The sequence below is a fragment of the Elgaria multicarinata genome, chromosome 15 (genome assembly GCF_023053635.1).
Source record: "Elgaria multicarinata webbii isolate HBS135686 ecotype San Diego chromosome 15, rElgMul1.1.pri, whole genome shotgun sequence".
Lineage (NCBI taxonomy): Eukaryota > Metazoa > Chordata > Lepidosauria > Squamata > Anguidae > Elgaria > Elgaria multicarinata.
Window position 1 is genome coordinate 27,254,205 of NC_086185.1, and position 20,200 is coordinate 27,274,404.

The window sequence follows — 20,200 nt, forward strand, 5'->3', positions numbered from 1 at the left end:
CATTAAGGTAAACAAAAGGGTGCAATGAATACAGTGTGCAGCTTAGCCTGACCTATCTTAGTGGGCAGCTGTTTTCAAAACTTCAAAGGTTTTCCATCTACATCCTCTGGGACCATAGAAGAAAAACGTGATTTGGTTTTAGAAGTGTGCCAATACTAGCAATGTAGCTGAAATGTGGAAATTCGCAGGTTCAGAATCCTACCCCCCCCCCCATTTCTTTAACCTGGGATGTATTCCCCGGAGAGAGCCCTGTGCCTGGAATGCAGAATCAGAGTACTGCAAGTTTATGTGCTAAATCTGTGCTTCCGTGGCCAGCATTTATCAGATTTGGCATTCCCAGCTACACAGGAAGTGGCCTTATGTGAAGTCAAAGCACCGGAGGCCACCCCAAGATCTCTTTCTTGGTTTGTTACACATCAGGTTGGGATGCGTGAAGAACCAAGAACCAATGAAGAGCCCTCAGTAAACAGCCACCTGAATGGAGCCAAACACCCTATCCCAGCCGTATCCACCTTATCCAGGGGTTGGGTGAGGGTCAGGCGATTTGCCAATCTAGGCCAGTACTGCCTGTTCTGACTGGCAGCCGCTCTCCAGAGGAACGTCGTTCTCGGCACTCGCATACAGATTTGTGGTTCTGCAGTCGGCCGCGTTGGCCTACCTTACAATATTGGGGAAATGCTATAATTTCATCCCGCAGACACGGTTTGCCATCTGTGAGGCATAACAGAGCACATGGGTATGCGTACATGTTCTATTTTAAGAGGTTTCCACAGGCACAGGTTGCAGACGGCTATTTTTCAACATAAAAACAGGAAGTGAAACCCAACCAACTACACATGTTTCTCGGACGGCGTGCGTCGGTCCTCAGACTAGAGCGGTGAGAACCAGATTCCTTGGCAGGCACCTCTGAGGAGAAGGAGAGAGGAGCAAGACAGGTCCTGCAAAGTGGGGCTCTGCCTTGGCCCAAACTAGTTGCTGAATTCACCTGGGATTCCGTGTAGGCGTTTGGCTAGTTCTCAGAAAGGGGTAAATGAATATTGAACTCCAAGCAAAACTATGAGTGTGTAAAGAGATAAAAGTTCCCCTCGCTGGTTCGAAGAGAGCTTGGCTTCTCGTAACATATATACGCAGAGACGCACACAACTTTGTTTCTCCCACGGTGACTTCAGGACAAACAGGCTGGGCATGCTTTTGAAGCCATCCCCCAAACCTGAAAACCTGTTTCACCACAGGCGATAGCACAAACCATGCGCAGCGAGCTCCTTTCAAGTTGGCTTCAACACTCTCTGGAAAAACTCATATTATTATTAAGATGAAAACACGGAACGTTAAAAACAAATATACAAAACTGAAAACCATAAAAAGCATAAAAACAGATTACATACAGTATCCATCTATTTTGGGCCAGTTAAAAAAACTCGGCATATGCTGTTAAATGCCTGGGAGAACAGAAAAGTCTTGACCCAGCGCCAAAAAGATAACAATGTTGGTACCAGGTGAGCCTCGTCGAGATTGTTTCCACAATTAGGGGGCCACCACTGAAAAGGCCCTCTCCCTTGTTGCCAGTATGGTCTAGTGGTGAGAGTGTTGGACTGGGGCTTGGGAGCTGGGTTCTAGTCCCCAATCGGTCCCCACTGTAGCTCCCACTCAGACTCTAGAAGCCAACGTGGATTTGTCAGGAACAAATAAGACTAATTTGATCTCATTTTTTGATCGGGTAACCTCCCTTGTGGACTGTGGGAATGCTGTGGACGTCATATATCTTGACTTCAGCAAAGCTTTTGACAAAGTGCCCCACGACATTCTGATTAACAAACTAGCTAAAAGTGGGCTAAATGGAACAACTATTAGGTGGATTCACAGTTGGCTACAGAATCGGACTCAAAGAGTACTTATCAACGGAACCTTCTCAAACTGGGGAGAGGCAACGAGTGGGGTACTGCAGGGCTCAGTCCTGGGCCCAGTGCTCTTCAACATTTTTATTAATGATTTGGATGAGGAGGTGCAAGAAACGCTGATCAAATTTGCAGATGACACAAAATTGGGTGGGATAGCTAATACCCTGGAAGACAGAAACAAACTTCAAAGTGATCTTGATAGGCTGGAGTGCTGGGCTTAAAACAGAATGTAATTTAATAGGGATAAATGCCAAGTTCTACATTTCAGAAATAGAAACCAAATGCACAGTTACAAGATGGGGGATACTTGGCTCAACAATACTGCAAACGAGAAGGATCTTGGAATTGTTGTAGATCACAAGCTGAATATGAGCCAACAGTGTGATATGGCTGCAAGAAAGGCAAATGCTATTTTGGGCTGCATTAATAGAAGTATAGCTTCCAAATCGTGTGAGGTGCTGGTTGCTCTCTATTCAGCCCTGGTCAGGCCTCATCTAGAGTATTGCATCCAGTTCTGGGCTCCACAATTCAAGAAGGATGCAGACAAGCTGGAGCGTGTTCAGAGGAGGGCAACCAGGATGATCAGGGGTCTGGAAACAAAGCCCTATGAAGAGAGACTGAAAGAACTGGGCATGTTTAGCCTGGAGAAGAGAGGATTGAGGGGAGACCTGATAGCACTCTTCAAATACTTGAAAGGTTGTCACACAGAAGAGGGCCAGGATCTCTTCTCGATCCTCCCAGAGTGCAGGACACGGAATAATGGGCTCAAGTTAAAGGAAGCCAGATTCCGGCTGGACATCAGGAAAAACTTCCAGACTGTTAGAGCAGTACGACAATGGAATCAGTTACCTAGGGAGGTTGTGGGCTCTCCCACACTAAAGGCCTTCAAGAGGCAGCTGGACAACCATCTGTCAGGGTTGCTGTAGGGTGGATTCCTGCATTGAGCAGGGGGTTGGACTCGATGGCCTGTAGGGCGCGTTCCAACTCTTCTATTCTATGATTCTGAGTCAGCCTGACCTACCTCAAAGGCTTGATGTGAGGACAAAATGGAGAGGAGGACCACCACATAAGCCATCCTGGCTTCCTTGCAAGAAGGAAAAAACCCCATGGGATATAAATCTAATAAAATAAAGATGCCTTATTTCACCACCGTTCCCTCCCCGCCCTGCCACTACCCATAAAGGGTTAGGCAAGTGTGAGCTGGGAAGTGCTCACTTCCCAGATCATGGCCTCTTATCACGAATTAACTAGGCCGTCTTGGGCATGCTGCCATCTATGAGCCTCAGCATTTCTAACTGCTGAGCAATACTGACTCTACTTTAGAAGAGGGTTTTTTGTTTTCTTTCTTTTTTTTAACAATTGCTAATGTATGGGAAACACTTTTAATGTTCATTGCATTGTTTCTGTTGTAACGTTTTTATATATGCCACCCTATACCAATTTGATTGGTATAGGGTTTACAACAAAACTGCAAGTCAAAGTAAAAATCAGTTGCAGAACTAAAAAGCCTGGGGAAAGGGGAAAAAATGAATAAAATGCCAATGGAGAGAGAAGGGAAGGGTGAACAAGCGATTTTCATCCCATTGAGATTCTCCAAGCAGCACCTTAAATATCTCTGCTCCCTCATTTCCTGCGTTTGACTGTGCTCTGTTTTATTTCATGGGCAATGTGTGCATCTCAAATAGAAAAATGTACATTTTTAAAAAAAAGCACACTAAAATTTGCAATTTCCCCCATAAAGTAAAGTATAAAAAATGTGCATTTTTTTACAAATGCACACTTTTAAAAGTGAGCATTTTTTTGAACATGGATGCCAGTTTAGGAATTTGCACACACTTTTGAAGAGCATGATCTCCTGTTCGCGTTCGCATTGGGGGGCTGTGAACTGGATGTATTCACATGGTTTGAGAACATAAATGCAATTCTTATACATCCCTAGGAGTAGTTGAGTCTTCCTGGGGAGGGAATTCCACAGGCCGTTTTCACCTCACAACAACCCTGTGAGGTAGGCTAGGCTGAGAGTCAATGATTGGCCCAAAGTCACCGAGTGAGCTTCAAAGCCGAGTGGAGACTAGAACCCAGATCTCCTGCATCCCAGTCCACTACTCTAACCACGACACCACACTGGCTCTCAACTTCCATGCACCATTGAACAAATTTACCACCACGGATTTGTGCATCTGCAATTCATGCAACATTTCCCCTGCACATTTTGATGGCTGCAAACAACTGGCCCATAACCATCATATCCTGTGGTTCTGCTTTCCCTGCTATACACACAACGCAAGTCAGGGCCAGACCTCACGTCATGCAGGAGATCCATTTTCTTCCCTAATCAGTTGCAGATATTGTTGTTGTTTATTCATTCAGTCGCTTCCGACTCTTCGTGACTTCATGAACCAGCCCACGCCAGAGCTTTCTGTCGGCCGTCGCCACCCCTAGCTCCCCCAAGGTCGAGTCTGTCACCTCCAGAATATCATCCCTCCATCTTGCCCTTGGTCGGCCCCTCTTCATTTTGCCTTCCACTTTCCCTAGCATCAGCCTCTTCTCCAGGGTATCCTGTCTTCTCATGATGTGGCCAAAGTACTTCAGTTTTGCCTTTAATATCATTCCCTCAAGTGAGCAGTCTGGCTTTATTTCCTGGAGTATGGACTGGTTTGATCTTCTTGCAGTCCAAGGCACTCTCAGAAGTTTCCTCCAGCACCACGGTTCAAAGGCATCTATCTTCCTTCGCTCAGCTTTCCTTATGGTCCAGCTCTCGCAGCCATAGGGCCCATAACCATCGTATCCTGTGGTTCTGCTTTCCCTTCTATACACGCAACGTAAGTCAGGGCCAGACCTCACGTCATGCAGGAGATCCATTTTCTTCCCTAATCAATTGCAGATATTAGAGGCTGCTAATTTGGGTCGCGTTGGGGGGAAAGGGTGCTTGACGGACCCTCTCTCTTCATGACCCCCTTCCCGCACCCCATCTGCAGCTGTTTACTTGGGGCAGGGGATGAACTAGAAGGGCAAAATGCCTGGGTGGGTGTGTTTCGACTGAGAAAACAGAGCAAGGGTTGAACGCCCTGTCCTCCTCCCCACCCCCCCGGCCTCCTCCCGCCCCCAGCCTGGCTGCACCAATCCAAATTGGCAGCCCCCTTTCCCCCACGGCTGCAATTCATTAAGGAGGAAAACATCATGAGATGCAATCACGGATCGTGTAGGTTTGGACCTCCGGATTGCTGAAACACTAGATAAGAAAGAAAACTCCTTCCTGCACATATGAGCTACACATGTCTCCCAATGGCCAATGTTTACCAAGGTTGGATAGGATAACTCAAAGGGCACAGATGCTCGCTTTCCCAACATTTTACCATCGTGGTGTTTTATTTACTCTTTACGTAAAACACACACATACACACAGTCCCGGCCCCCCCAACACGAGAGAGAGAGAGAGAGAGAGAGAGAGAGAGAGAGAGAGAGAGAGAGACCCTGACAGGCAGCAGCTAAATACCTCTGCTTCCACTCCATTAAATACCAAGTAATTGTCCCAGATCAAGGGGAGAAAATTTATATAAGCATCTGGCCTCATTTTAAGAGACCGTGTTTCCCTCTTTAAATTTGAAAACTTCAGGGTTGATTCTATCCAGGTTCAGTTGTCTGGTCTGGGAGAAGGGAAACACACAGCACCCAGGAGAGGGCTGGCTTGCTTTTCAGAGCCACGGCAAGTGGAGGGGGGTTCCCACGGCCACACACTGGCACCCCATGGAGAAGGCTGCCCCTCCACTCGGGGGGGGGGGCTGTTTATCTGTCAGGGTTTCCACGTTTCACCAGGATCGCGGCAAACCAATGCAGTTTCCAAACCATGCGGTGTGAACCGGAGGCTCCATGCATCAAGCCATTAAAACTCACTGGTTCTGGCTGAAACCCAGGGGGGATTCACCCACCCATCCCCACCCAAATCACCTAATATAGGGAGGAAATCAGGAATTAGAAGAAGAAAAACTGGAAGCAGAAAAGAATTAAAAACAACCAGAGCCACCCCGTGTACATGGTCTGTAGAAATATAGTGTTGGATATTGTTATGTTTGCTTTTCAGTTATGTATGGCGCCAGAAAGAAGCCAGACTGTACCAGTGGGGGAGAAAGTTCTCACGGGCTCTTCACCAGCAGGACGTGAACCCTCTCCAGAGCTTATCTCCTCAAGGGCAAATAATACACAGTCAGTGGGAAGCCAACATTCTTCTGAGGGAGAGAGCACGGAGAGGCCAACTGATCCTAGAGTACGCCGCAGACTAAAACGGGCGGAGCAAAAGGAAGGCGAGAGAAAGTCAGCCCGGCTCACGTCCTGTCAGAAGCTGCCTCAGAACAAGTCTCTCTGAAGTTAATGCATCTTGAGAAAAGGCTTTCCATTCTTCTTGAAAAGACAATTGTCTCGCTTAGTTTGCCTAGTTTTGCCTAGGGGGAAAGTTCCTAGTGATTAGACTCTCTTCAGGTGGGAAGAGATGTATATTGCTTGAATAAAGCTTTGTGGATTACTTAGCAGGCCTTGTTATTGTCTCCCAAGAAGGCAGGAGGTTTTGAGAAACATGACAGGGAGCGGGGTTAGGTTTTTTGTTGTTTTTAACTTACTTTTTTGCAGCTCCTGCCTTTTTTAAAAAAAATTAAAACGAAAGGAGTGATGTCCTGCTTCCTCCCTGGACGTCGCGCGCCACGTGTGAACCCAGGGGGAGGACCTTGCGAGCAGCATATCGTGAGATCCTCCCCTCTTTCACTGTCTAGCTCCTTCCTATCTCTCCTCTCTCATCTCACACTATTCCCCCGCTCGTGCTCTTCGCTCCTCTGATGCCATGTTTCTCACCTGCCCAAGGGTCTCTACTTCCCTTGCTCGGCTTCATCCATTTTCTTCTGCTGCCCCTTACGCCTGGAACGCTCTTCCAGAACATTTGAGAACTACAAGTTCAATCGCAGCTTTTAAAGCTCAGTTAAAAACTTTTCTTTTTCCTAAAGTTTTTAAAACTTGATTTTGTTCTGACTTTTATACTGCTAGTTTTACCCTACCCTGTGCCTGTTTGGTGCATTCTCTTCCCCTCCTTATTGTTTTATTATGATTTTATTAGAATGTAAGCCTATGCGGCAGGGTCTTGCTATTTACTGTTTTACTCTGTACAGCACCATGTACATTGATGGTGCTATATAAATAAATAAATAAATAAATAAATAAATAAATAATAATAATAATAGATGTGCCCTGGCTCTCAAATGCGTCTCCTAAGGCTCAGTTATCGGCATTAAGAGCTTTAAGCTAAAATATATTGTATTTTGGGCTGCACTTCCATTGCTTTGGCCCCAGCCAACCAGGAATGCGCCTCCCCCATCCCCACGAGAATTTCTCTGAAATTGAATTCAGCCTTCAGGCCAAAAGACATTCAACAGCTCTTTTTTAGAAGCACCTGACCACCTGAGCCTCGTGTGGTGCAGAGTGGTAAAGCAGCCGTCTCTGCAGCTGAAACTCTCCCCATGGCCTGAGTTCGATCCCAGCGGAAGCTGGTTTCAGGCAGCCGGCTCGGGTCGACTCAGCCTTCCATCCTCCCGAGGTCGGTAAAATGAGTACCCAGTTAGCTGCGGGAAAGGTAATCATGGCCGGGGAAGGCAACGGCAAACCACCCTGCTCTAAGGCCTGCCAAGAAAGCGTCAGCGAAAGCTGGCGTCCCTCCAAGAGTCAGTAATGACTCAGTGCTTGCACGAGAGGTTCCTTTGCTTCCTTCTTTCCTGACCTCTGAATGTGGAGGTTACAAAGTAGTCTGTACACTTCTTTACCATTAATGTGTTTAGCGCATATCCTATACATGCTTAAACCAAGCAAAACAAAAGTCCTACAACTCCCAGCATGCTGGGAATTGTAGGACTCCCGCCCCCCCCCCCATGTAAACACGCGTAGGACTGCACCTTGAATCCTTTTTAATGTCGACAGCAGCAGACAAATAACAATATATTACGTGGCGTGGCTGTGGACGCCCATGAGAGGCAAGCTCAGATTTCCTCATTACCTGCCAAGAACCGCAACTGGTTCTTCACTTTTAATTCGCCATTTCCGGAAGCTGCCACACCACCGCAGTCGTCCTCGTCATCACAGTCCCCGCTCGCTGCTTCGTCCTCGTCGTCCGGCTTGTCCAGACTTTTCCGGCGAGAGACGGACATTCCCTTTAGCAGCTGGGAAAAAAGCAGTGGCAGGTTCAAAGCAAAAACTGCCCCGGCAGGTTACAGCGAACAATCTAATCTACACTCGAGCTAGGAGGTTGGGGGCGGACTGTGCCAAGTCGAGGTTTTATTATATTAAGCAGTCTCTATTATTAATAAATAAATAAAATCCAGGCAGCAGGTGGGGGGCACCATTTCCAAATGCTCCCCTAGAGAAAAGAAACACAAGACACTTCTTCCAAGGAGAAAATTAGAAAATAAGGGGGTTCATCTCAGTTTGTTCCCTTCTAGTGTTCATCGTCTACATGCATGCAGGGTTTTTTGTTGTTACCTTTTGTGGGATGGTGGTTAGGGAAACATTCAAAAATGCAAACCCGCTATGTGCCGTCTACAGTGGTAAAGTCCATTGGACCCAGTGTGGTGTACTGGGTAAAGTGTTGGACTGGGAGTCGGGAGATCCGGGTTCTAGTCCCAACTTAGCCCTGGAAACCCACAGGGTGACTTTGGGCCAGTCACAGACTCTCAGCCCAACCCACCTCACAGGGTTTATTTTCATTTATTTATTACATTTATATCCCGCTTTTTTTCCTCCAAGGAACTCAAGGCGGCGTACATAATCCTTCTCCTCTCCATGTTATCCTCACAACAACAACCCTGTGAGGTGGGCTGGGCTGAGAGTCTGGGACTAGCCCAAAGTCACCCAGTGGGTTTCCATGGCTGAGTGGGGACTAGAACCCAGATCTCCCGACTCCCAGTCCAACACCTTAGCCACTACACCACACTGGCTTTGGTGCTGTTGTGAGGATAACATGGAGAGGAGGAGGATTATGTACGCCGCCTTGGGTTCCTTGGAGGAAAAAAGGTGGGATATAAATGTAATAAATAAATAATTAAATTAAATAAAACCTGGAATGCACAGGTCCTATCTCACAGCGAGCAGCAAAATGAGCAAAATTGACGGGAGAAATTCCATTGGAAGCTGTGTTGTCCCATATCAGCACCAAGGTTTGGATGTCATACAACTGCTGTTGTGTCGTCTTCGGAAAAGACACTGGCTCAAGTCCCCATCTTGGGGTCTTTTCCCCTAAGACTACGCACCAATTATAGCCAATGGGTCATCTGACTCACTTAACACAAGTGGAAAACGCAACTGTACTTGACACACCTAAAGTCACATTCAGGTAGGAATAGCAGAAAAATCCGCAATGGATTCAAATAAGTTTGGTTTTCGACGAATCAGACCTTCTCCCAAGTCTCACGGACTTGCAGGCCAATTTTTCACATTGACGTGGGGATGTGCGCTAATCACATCAGCACTCATGCGCACTTGCTAATTCACCTTAGCTGGTGTGCATTAACGCTAAGGGGAATTTGCACTAATGCAAAATAGCAAAAGTAGAATAAGAGTCTGGTTATAAAGTCCAATTCCATCATCGGGCGGATGACGGAGCGAAAACCGCCTGATAATCTGCAAAGCACAAATGGATGGATGTAGCAAAATCCACACCTCCCTGCATTAAGGTGGGTTGTGCCTGCAGGCACTATTTAAAACTTCCGCTTGGAGCAAATAGGTCAAACGTTCCTCCCCCCACCCCATTCAATGGGAGCCAGACACTGTGGACTAAAGAAAACGCACATATGAAGCAGGCTCCTGCCAAGTCAAACCACTAGCAGCTCTCCAGGGACTCAGGCTGGATGGAGGTCTTCCCTAGCACTTGTTACCTGCAATTCTGAGCTTCTTAAACTGGACAAGTTGGGGACTGAAACAGGAACTTCTTGCATGCAGAGTAGGCTCCGTTCCACTGACCCTACAGCACCGCAGCTCCGTGGTGGAGCTCCAGCTTTGCACGCAGAAGGTTCCAGGTTCAATCGCTAGCATAGTTACCTAGTTACCTAGTTTTATATATAACAGTGCCGCTGAGGGCTAATGCAGCCCATTCAGAGCAAGGTCAAGCATAGCCAATTCAGAGGGAGGGCAATGCTTCTTGCATTGTATTGCCCTCGCTCTGAACTGGGTGTAGGGAACAGAGGGAGAAGCGAAACAGCCATTTTCTTTCTCTTTGCAACTGGCAATGCCCCCAAGACAATAACGGGCTAAAGTTACAGGAAGTCAAATTCCGGCTGGACATCAGGAAAAACGTCCTGACTGTTAGAGCAGTACGACAATGGAATCAGTTACCTAGGGAGGTTGTGGGCTCTCCCACACTAGAGGCCTTCAAGAGGCAGCTGGACAACCATCTGTCAGGGATGCTTTAGGGTGGATTCCTGCATTGAGCAGGGGGTTGGACTCGATGGCCTTGTAGGCCCCTTCCAACTCTGCTATTCTATGATTCTGTGATCTTCAGGAAAAACTCTGCCACTGAAGCTGGGATGGCTCCCCAGCACTTAAGGTACCCCAAGAAGTGTGGGTACATTCCCTGGCTCTGAACTGCAATCCCTGCACCATTAATTAGAAGTGCCAACGGCCAAAGACCCTAGCTGTTTCCAAAATAACCAACCCCAAGTTGATAGGTTCCTGAATTATTCCAGCAAAAGGGATTCATGCCGGCTGTGAAGCACCCGTTACTTCTATTGGTCTGGTTCAGACGACACTCTGGGCTTTGTGGTTAGCTTAACCATGTTCAGCTGTGGTTAATGCTAACCACATGCGGAATGCTTGCAGACAACACTTTAAACCCTTTAATGGTTAAGTTTTCCTTAGTGTGCCTAACCACAATGGTTCAGACAACACACTAAACCATGCTGCTTAAACTACAAAATTGTTAACGGAATGCATAATAAATTGTAAAGCGAAAAGCTCTAAAACTTAAAATTCGTCTTTTTAAAAAAAGAAGAAGAAAAGAGGAGAGAGGGGGAAAAAAGGAAAGAAAGCCACACCAAATACCAGACTTTTTATTGTAAGGGCAATTTCTAAGAATAGGAGTCATTACTGCCTATTTAGTAAGTTTCATCCGTTTCCAGAACATCTCTCTCTCTCCTTGGATATATATTTTTTTTAAAAAATGTTTGGAATACGTTAAGCCAGACTGTGAAAAAGTGTCCCCCGAAAAAGCTTTGGGTTCTCCAGTTTATGTGATCTTGGAGTCATGCTTGTGACATCTGACCCCATGTGTCTGCCGTAATATAAACACTTTTACTCTTGTTTGTCTTAGATTAGCAAACTTTCATAAGAGCCCATTGGTTTGCTTCTTGCTCTCTCGACGGCTGCGGTTCTTTTCTTATTCTTTTTCTTCTTCATAGAACTTTAAAACTTTGTTTATATAAAGAAAAATCACAGTGAGTCACGAGTTTGTTTACACTAGAAATTAAAACATTTTAACCCCTTTTCCCTCCCACCCCAAACATGGCTGGATAATTCAAGGTTTCCTGAGTTGCTCTCTTGTTCACAGACTGGTGAGAAATTCACAGCATTTTTCTCCCCTCCAGCATCCATTTTTCCCCCCTGGAAAGCTCTCTTGGATTTGAAGACGCCTTTGCAAAAACGTGGGTCTTCATGTATGTCCACAGATGGTTGCTAAATGCAATAAACTTGACTTGGTTGGATTTGGGTTGGTATGTCCACAGATAGAGAAGGAACAGAAAATTACATTTTCCTCCAGTTATGCTCAAGGGGTTAAGCATAAAACTCTTTTATCCGTGCAACGATCTTGTAAGGCAGGTTCGGTGCAAAGTTACCCAAAGATGTCTACAGCTGAGTGAGGATTTGAACTCAAGCCTTCCAGGTTGTAGTCCAACACTCTAGGCCCGGGCTGGGATCCTCCAGGTGTTTTTGGCCTACAGTTCCCACAAGCCCCCACCCCAGGCGATGCTAACTAGGGCTGATGGAATGTGCAGGGCAGAACATCTGGTGGATCACAAATGGCCCACCACTGCACTAGCCATAACAGTACACTGGCTCTTGGATGGAGAGGTGAAATCAAAGTGGACTCTGTCGTGTTTTATCGGGTCGAAATGCACGAATAATTTCTTCGTGATGGCACCATCAAGTCATGAATGAGCTCCTAAGGACACAACGCCATGCATGTTTAGACAGAGAGAAAAAACTACAACTCCCAGCATTCCCCAACCAGATATTGGAGCCCTGTAAAGATATAGGGCTCCTGTATCTTTAACAGCTGTATAGAAAAGGGAATTTCAGCAGGTGTCATTTGTATGCCTGCAGCACTTGGTGACATTCCCTCTTCATCACAACCGTTAAAGCTGCAGGAACCCTGCCCTCTTTTGTATCTATATTTGCTCTATATTTGCTCTATATTTGCTCTATATTTGCTGCTATATTTGTCTCTGTGTGTCCTGGTCAAACACAGTTTTGAGGTTTTTGGGGCACTACAAAAACACGAGCAACCTGATTTCTCAGTGACCATAACGGGACCCCCACCCCCCAAAACCCCCCAGTTCCTATATATAATACAGGCCCCAGGTCATGATCACTCTGATATGTGGCCTTCAAATCTCTGAAACATCTCTCGTCTGTACATAGCTTAAGGCTGTTTTTGGATGTGTTTTTCTAATAAAGTGTTCTATTTCCACATGGCAGTTTGACAAGAATGTTTCAGTATGTTCGCTTCTGCAAGAGTCGGGCCCACAAACCAAGTTCCTATTAGGTAACAATTATGACTGCCTCTCCCCACTCAAAAAATCCCATTTGGTGGTTTCTCTGCCTTTAAATAGCTGTGATCGCTAAGTGCTACCCTGACATTACTGCTCATTCCCATCATGTGGGAAGCGGTTGGAAGATATACAGCCCAATAATCAGTAAGCAGTATGGAACAATAAGCAGGTTTTAAGTTAATGACAATTTATCCAGCTGCAAGAGTTTAACCGGAACATCCTCGTCCCTCGGTGCCAAACCAGAATGGCAGAGAAGAAGCCATCACCAACTCGATGCATAAAACTTAAGAGAACACAGATCACTTCTGCACATGCTTTTGGGTGCCTTCTTCACACAGGAATGCTAGTATCTTCAGAACACCCACATGGGACCACACCACTTTAGAAAGGGAGGGGAGGGCAGAAATGGCATGTTTTAATACTTTTCCATGATTTTTTTAAAGCCTTCTTGCAAATAGAATCATAGAATAGTAGAGTTGGAAGGGGCCTATAAGGCCGTCGAGTCCAACCCCCTGCTCCATGCAGGAATCCACCTTAAAGCATCCCTGACAGATGGTTGTCCAGCTGCCCCTTGAATGCCTCTAGTGCAGGAGAGCCCACAACCTCCCTAAGTAACTGGGTCCATTGTCGTACTGCTCTAACAGTCAGGAAGTTTTTCCTGATGTCCAGCTGGAATCTGGCTTCCTGTAACTTGAGCCCATTATTCCATATCTTGCACTCTAGGAGGATTGAGAAGAGATCCTGGCCCTCCTCTGTGTGACAGCCTTTTAAGTTTTTGAAGAGTGCTATCAAGTCTCCCTCAATCTTCTCTTCTCCAGGCTAAACATGCCCAGTTCTTTCAGTCTCTCTTCATAGGGCTTTGTTTCCAGACCCCTGATCATCCTGGTTGCCCTCATTCTGAACACGCTCCAGCTTGTCTACATCCTTCTTGAAGTGTGGTGCCCAGAACAGGATGCAATAGAGAACAAGAGTCCTAGAGGAAAACAACTAATTTCTCTGGCATGCTAGCTTTCCTTGGAGAGGATTTATTGTTTAATATGCAGTTGCCCACCTGTTTTCTTGGGTGGTCAAGTCCTGCCTCACCATGTCCCTTAATGTATTGCTCTATTCTTTGGTATGCCCCAAGCCAATATAGTGTGTGTGTGTGTGTATGAGTGTGCATTCATTCTATTTATACTGTGCGTCTCCATAATATGAATTCCTAAAGCAGCTTACAAATATAAAATCCAAGTATGATATAAGCTTCAAAATTGTTAAAATCATTCAAACATAGCAGCAAAGAAGGGGTTGGGAAATACACAATGCAAGCCGAAGAAAAATACCAGCCCAACAAATTGTCTCCAGAAGCACCGGTACCAACGTAACAACAACAACAACAACATTAAAAGCCTGCTTGAATCAGTGGGTTTCTGTCTAAATGCAATAAGGGAAGGGGCTTGATGCACCTTCCTTGGGAGGGCATTGCAAACTTTGGCACCACCATTACCACCACCACCACCAAAAAGGCCCCGTCTCTCATTCTTGCCTGCCATGTTTCTAATGGTGACGGGACACAGAGCAGAGCCTCTCATAACTACGTTAAGCCATGGGGAAGGTTTGTAGGGGAGAAGGCAGTTCTCGTGGTATCCTGGTCCCATCGAGGGCTGTATTTAGCCCTGTTAAATCGAACATGGATCAAGTTTAGCAAGCGGCATTTCCAGAGCCAAATTTGGTCCTGTGCATCGTGCCACATGGTGATTCCTGTTGCAGACTGTCAAAGATAAAATGGGTGTAGATGAATAGCATTGGATTTGACAGGGGAGGACAGATTAAGTTTGTGGGCTGCCCCCCCCCTCCAAAGCCTGGGTCAAAAGAGACCTCTCTCTAGTGTGTCTGATGAGTCTAGGTTTGTCTCATTGCAAGCCCAAGTTGTCAATCAATAATAAAAGATACTCTTTCCTTTTCAGGCCATTTTAGGAGCCTCCTCTCCCCAAAATTAGGCACAAACAAAACAGCGAAGAGTGATCTCAATTGTTAAGAAGAGTGCAGAGGGTTCCCTTTGGAGTCTGCCAAGGCAAAAAAAAAAAAGAAAAAAAAAGAACAAGTCTGAATTAATATTTATACTCTGGGGCACATAGTTCTCCTTTAATTTAGTCTGCATGACTGAAAAGAATTTAATAATAAAAAAAATGCCGTTCCAAGGGCTGTGCCGAAATTCTCGGCATATTTTTCCATAAGCCTTTGGACGACGATCAAGCGCGGAGTTTGGAAAGGTCTGATAATGGGTCTGCAGCTAAAACAATAGTCAGGATCGGGAGGCGGATTGAACAAAGTCGAACGAAGGAGGGAATATTTGGGATGGGGTGGAGAAAGGCGTGGTGTTGGTGTGATGTGGTACGTGGGGGCGGGGGGGGGGGGAATCTACAGAGCTTGGATCATCTCTCTCATTTTTACCTTTCAGTTATCCATGCCTTTTCATGCATCACAGTAGCAAGTCCTTGGGGAAAGCTCCAATATCATAGAATCATAGAATAGAAGAGTTGGAAGGAGCATACAAGGCCATCGAGTCCAACCCCCTGCTCATTGCAGGAATCCACCCTAAAGCATCCCTGACAGATGGTTGTCCAGCTGCCTCTTGAACACCTCTAGTATGGGAGAGACCACAACCTCCCTTGGTAACAGGTTCCATTGTCATACTGCTCTAACAGTCAGGAAGTTTTTCTTGATGTCCAGCCGGAATCTGGCTTCCTTTAACTTGAGCCTGTTATTCCGTGTCCTGCACTCTGGGAGGATCGAGAAGAGATCCTGGCCCTCCTCTGTGTGATAACCTTTCAAGTATTTGAAGAGTGCTATCAGGTCTCCCCTCAATCCTCTCTTCTCCAGGCTAAACATGCCCAGTTCTTTCAGTCTCTCTTCATAGGGCTTTGTTTCCAGACCCCTGATCATCCTGGTTGCCCTCCTCTGAACACACTCCAGCTTGTCTGCCTCTTTCTTGAATTGTGGAGCCCAGAACTGGACGCAATACTCTAGATGAGGCCTAACCAGGGCTGAATAGAGAGGAACCAGTACCTCACGTGATTTGAAAGCTATACTTCTATTAATGCAGCCCAAAATAGCATTTGCCTTTCTTGCAGCCATATCGCACTGTTGGCTCATATTCAGCTTGTGATCTACAACAATTCCAAGATCCTTCTCATTTGTAGTATTGCTGAGCCAAGTATCCCCCATCTTGTAACTGTGCATTTGGTTCCTTTTTTCTAGATGTAGAACTTGGCATTTATCCCTATTAAATTTCATTCTGTTGTTTTCAGCCCAGCACTCCAGCCTACCAAGATCACTTTGAAGTTTGTTTCTGTCCTCCGGGGTATTAGCTATCCCACCCAATTTTGTGTCATCTGCAAATTTGATCAGCGTTCCCTGCACCTCCTTGTCCAAATCATTAATAAAAATGTTGAAGAGCACTGGGCCCAGGACTGAGCCCTGCGGTACCCCACTCTTTGCCTCTCCCCAGTTTGAGAAGGTTCCATTGATAAGCACTCTTTGAGTCCGATTCTGTAGCCAACTGTGAATCCACCTAATAGTTGTTCCATCTAGCCCACTTTTAGCTGGAGCTTGGATCATCTCTCTCATTTTTACCCTTCAGTTAGCCTTGCCTTTTCATGCATCATAGTAGCAAGTCCTTGGGGAAAGCTCCAGTATCAGTGGAGCGGTGAATCCTCTCCGGGTTCAATCAGGACCAGTCAAAAGGGGCTAACTGCACCTTGGATAGCTTGTTTAGGGTTCTGACTGGTTCTGACTGAAACCCAGAGCGGATTCACAGCCCCACTGACATTGGAGCCACCAGCCTCCACTGGGTAAAGCCATCACCCTTCATGTCGTTCTGAAGAATCAATCAGCCAAAGCCTTAGGTGTTGATTTTAATTGGTAGAGCCGAGAGTGATGGTGGGGTTATGACTATTTTGGTTCTGTTGTGTTACTGTCAAATGGAATAAAAATAACTTCTTCTGACGACGATGGGTAACCATTCTTCAGTCATGGTAATTTCTCTTGCGCTTCTTCGGTGCCCTCAAAAGGCACAAATTTTGGGGTCCTCAAACTTTCCGTTGATTCAGAGGCAAATGTCTAATCAGCCAGAAATTCTACAGTTGGTTGTCAACCCCACAAGTGTACCGTGAATCTCACCCTATCTTTGAACCAAAGTACATGTTACAGTAAGCTGAGGGTTAGCTTTATTGATTACTCTAGTGTAAACCCTTGAAGCCCTGATTCAAATCGGAATCACTGCACACAAGGAGGGGTTGATTAAACCCTTCTCCGCACACACACCTTTTTCTCCTAAAATTCCCCCCTTCGTGGGTTTTGTTTTGTTTTTAAAAAATAGTCTCGATTGGTATCAATGGAGGCTTTATTTCTTTTGGAATTCCACCCACCCACCCATGCAGGGGGGGGGAGTTGGGGGAGAAGGGAATGTTTAGTCTTCTCCTCCTAGTGGTCCTGACCCAAATCCACAAAAATTTTGGTCGTTTTTGACAAAATCCTAATTTTTATCATCCAGTGGAAACAATTCCCTCCTTTCCAACACCCTACCCCCCCCTATCATGCAGATTTATTTATTTAGATCTAATATTTCTAGCCTGCCTTCCAGGGCAGGAGCCGTCTCAAGACGTGAAATAAATGTTATTTATCTGTTTCCTCAAAGAGGAGATTGTCCCCTTTGGAACCCAAGAGAGGTGTCAAGGCGTTGATTAAACGCAAACTTGGCCAGGAGACATGGGGCCCTCCAAAGTGACAGCAGACACAACTTGCTAGCCTGCAGTGAGAGGATTTTAAAGGCAGGTCTCACACCCAATTTGAGCTTCTAACAGACTGTGGAGGAACTAAATTCAATAAAATCAGGTACAAAGTTTCAGATCTGCAATCCAGAGTCAGGGCTGCTAAACTGAGAGTGGGATGATGTATCACATTTCACACACACACACACACTCTCTCTCTCTGATCCAGGCGGCCTTGCTTTTAGACACTAAGAATATTTTGGCTACAAAAATCACATATACCGAATTTATACAGCTCAGGAGCCTTGTAAAGGCTTGCACGTTTCTTCCCATGTTAATTAGGATTAGAGCTAATTAGATCTGCAAGGAGATCGTGCAAGTGACCTTTGCAAGAAAAGCAACCCCTGTGGATCAGAGCTTTGTCTATGGAGACTCATCGGTGCCCAGCATCGAGAACGTGGTACAGAGAACATGGTACACTAGTTAGCATATCTTCTTAGCTTCCTGCTCTGTTCGTTCTTTTCTTCTTTTCTAAATGCACCTCATCCTATCAGCTAATGAATGATGAAACAATTAATTAATAGGATTAATAAAAAACACTAGAAGGATTTAACAGAGAGCAGCTAAAAGCACAAGCTTTAAAGAAAAACTGGTGATGTTTAAAAGCTGGAGAGGGGGAGGAGAGAGAGAGGGGAGAGTCACTGCCTGTTATGGAAGTTGTTAAGAAAGCCTCCTTGGGGAGAATGTCCCATCCAAAGATGGGGTGCCTGGAAAAGTCTTACCTGGTGCCCCAAAGATGACAATGTCAGCTCCAGGCATGCCTTGCTGGGAAGAACATTCCACAATCGAGGGGCCACCACCAAAAAGGTCCCTTTTTGGCCTTCCTCCGAGCCTCCCTTGGAAGAGTGCCTCAGATGTTGATCACAGAATACGGGTACCAGGAAAGGTGCTCTGTTAGGATTACAACTACCATAAGCCCAACCAGTATGGACAATTATCGGAGCTGTAGTCCAAAACATTTGAAGAGCATTGGGTTGCCTATCCGTGCTCCATGGTGGGGACCAGTGCAACTCTGGCATCATCAGAACATAAGAGCCATGCTGGATCAGACCAAGGGTCCATCTCGTCCAGCATTCATAGAATTATAGAATAGAAGAGTTGGAAGGGGCCTACAAGGCCATCGAGTCCAGACCCTGCTCAATGCAGGAATCCACACAGTGGCCAACCAGCTGTTGACCAGGAACCCACAAGCAGGGCACAGGTGCAACAGCACCCTCCCGCCCATGTTCCCCAGCAACTGATGCACACAGGTTTACTGCCTCTTCTACTAGAGGTAGCACATACCCATCAGGGCTAGCAGCCATGGATAGCCTTCTCCTCCAGGAATTTATCCAACCACCTTTTGCCGCTATCCAAACTGGTGGCCGTCCCTACATCTTGTGGAAGTGAGTTCCATAGTTTAACTCTGCGCTGTGTGAAGAAAACGGGAAAACTTCCAGAATGTATCTATTTCGGCCACTTCGTGGTCCTACATGACCCACATGCATCCACTGCATCTGTACACTGCAGAAGAACGGCAGCAGGAAGGGGGTGGAGGGAGGGATTAATGGAGAGCTTCTCTTTTGGAAAAGTTTGTCCATCATGACTGAGGATCTTAAAGCATCCCTGGGAAGCTTCCAAGGTACCCCAGAGCCCCACCCACCCCGGAAGCCAAGGCAGAAGCCACAGGCCTAGAATGTGTCTCCCGGAAGCATGAAGTTCAAGTCCACCGATGTGGCTGATGACCCCGAATGCAAAGGTCAGTGGGGGCTAAGATGACAACACACCTTGGGTATCCTGTGTCACATGCCAGCCTGTCTTAAGCACCTCAATTTTCACAACCAAATGAGGTACCACGGCTGGAAGTCTCTAAATATTTGCTCAGTTCCCACTGCTGGCCTTGTTTGGTTTTGCAAATGAGAGAATCTTGCAGCCCCTTCTCAATCTCTCACAATTTTTTTAGCACTTAACACAACGCCCTCTGGTTCCTCTCCTCCCCTCCCCGTGAGCTGGCTGGCTAATTAAAACTTTTCACCGGCACTTTTGCCAAGAGGATTATTTTTATCTTCCCTGCCTTTTTTTGGGGTCTTCATTCAGATGCTGAAGCCTCACTTCCCACAACACATACAAACAAATGTCAATTCGTCACAGGATGCACGTGAGGGGGACAAGGACACACCGCTGTTTCCCCGGAGACTTAATTCTCTCAGCTGTTCTAATGAATTGCTCTCAATCCTGCCTCCCCCCCCCCGCCCCCATACTCCTAAATGAATACTATTTGCAGCTTGGTTTCTCCCCAAGCTCTGATGGGAAGGGGAAGGGAACCACAAAAGTGGTAGCAGAAATCAGAACATGGTAGCAGAAATCTTCCCTTCAGTCATCCGCTGGACCCTCATCTCTTCCAAGTTCTTCGTGTCAGCCTGCCTCTGTTTGCAGAAACATACACCGACCTATAATTACATGACTAACTCGATGTTCCAGGTGTGATGCATTGTGGGAAGACGTCTTTCCTTTTGCCAGCTCTGAACCTACCAGCAATATTTATTTATTTATTTATTTATTCATTCATTGTATTTCTATACTGCCCAATAGCCGAAAATCCACTCAGTTGGGTGAACCCCAAGTTCCTATAAGTACATGACTAACTTGCAGGTGTGGGAAGAAACCTTTCTTTTTGCCTGAGCCTACCAGCAAAAAAATATTTGTTACCGTTCTATAC

General features: G+C 46.1%; 1 protein-coding gene across 1 annotated transcript in view; it reads right to left on the bottom strand.

The window, feature by feature from the left end:
- GPC3 (glypican 3) overlaps positions 1-20,200 on the bottom strand; it is a 213,656-nt gene that overhangs the window by 23,862 nt on the left and 169,594 nt on the right. Inside the window, exon 7 of the mRNA XM_063142083.1 lies at positions 7,930-8,092. Coding sequence (XP_062998153.1) covers positions 7,930-8,092 — 163 coding nt within the window. The remainder of the gene's footprint in view (positions 1-7,929; positions 8,093-20,200) is intronic.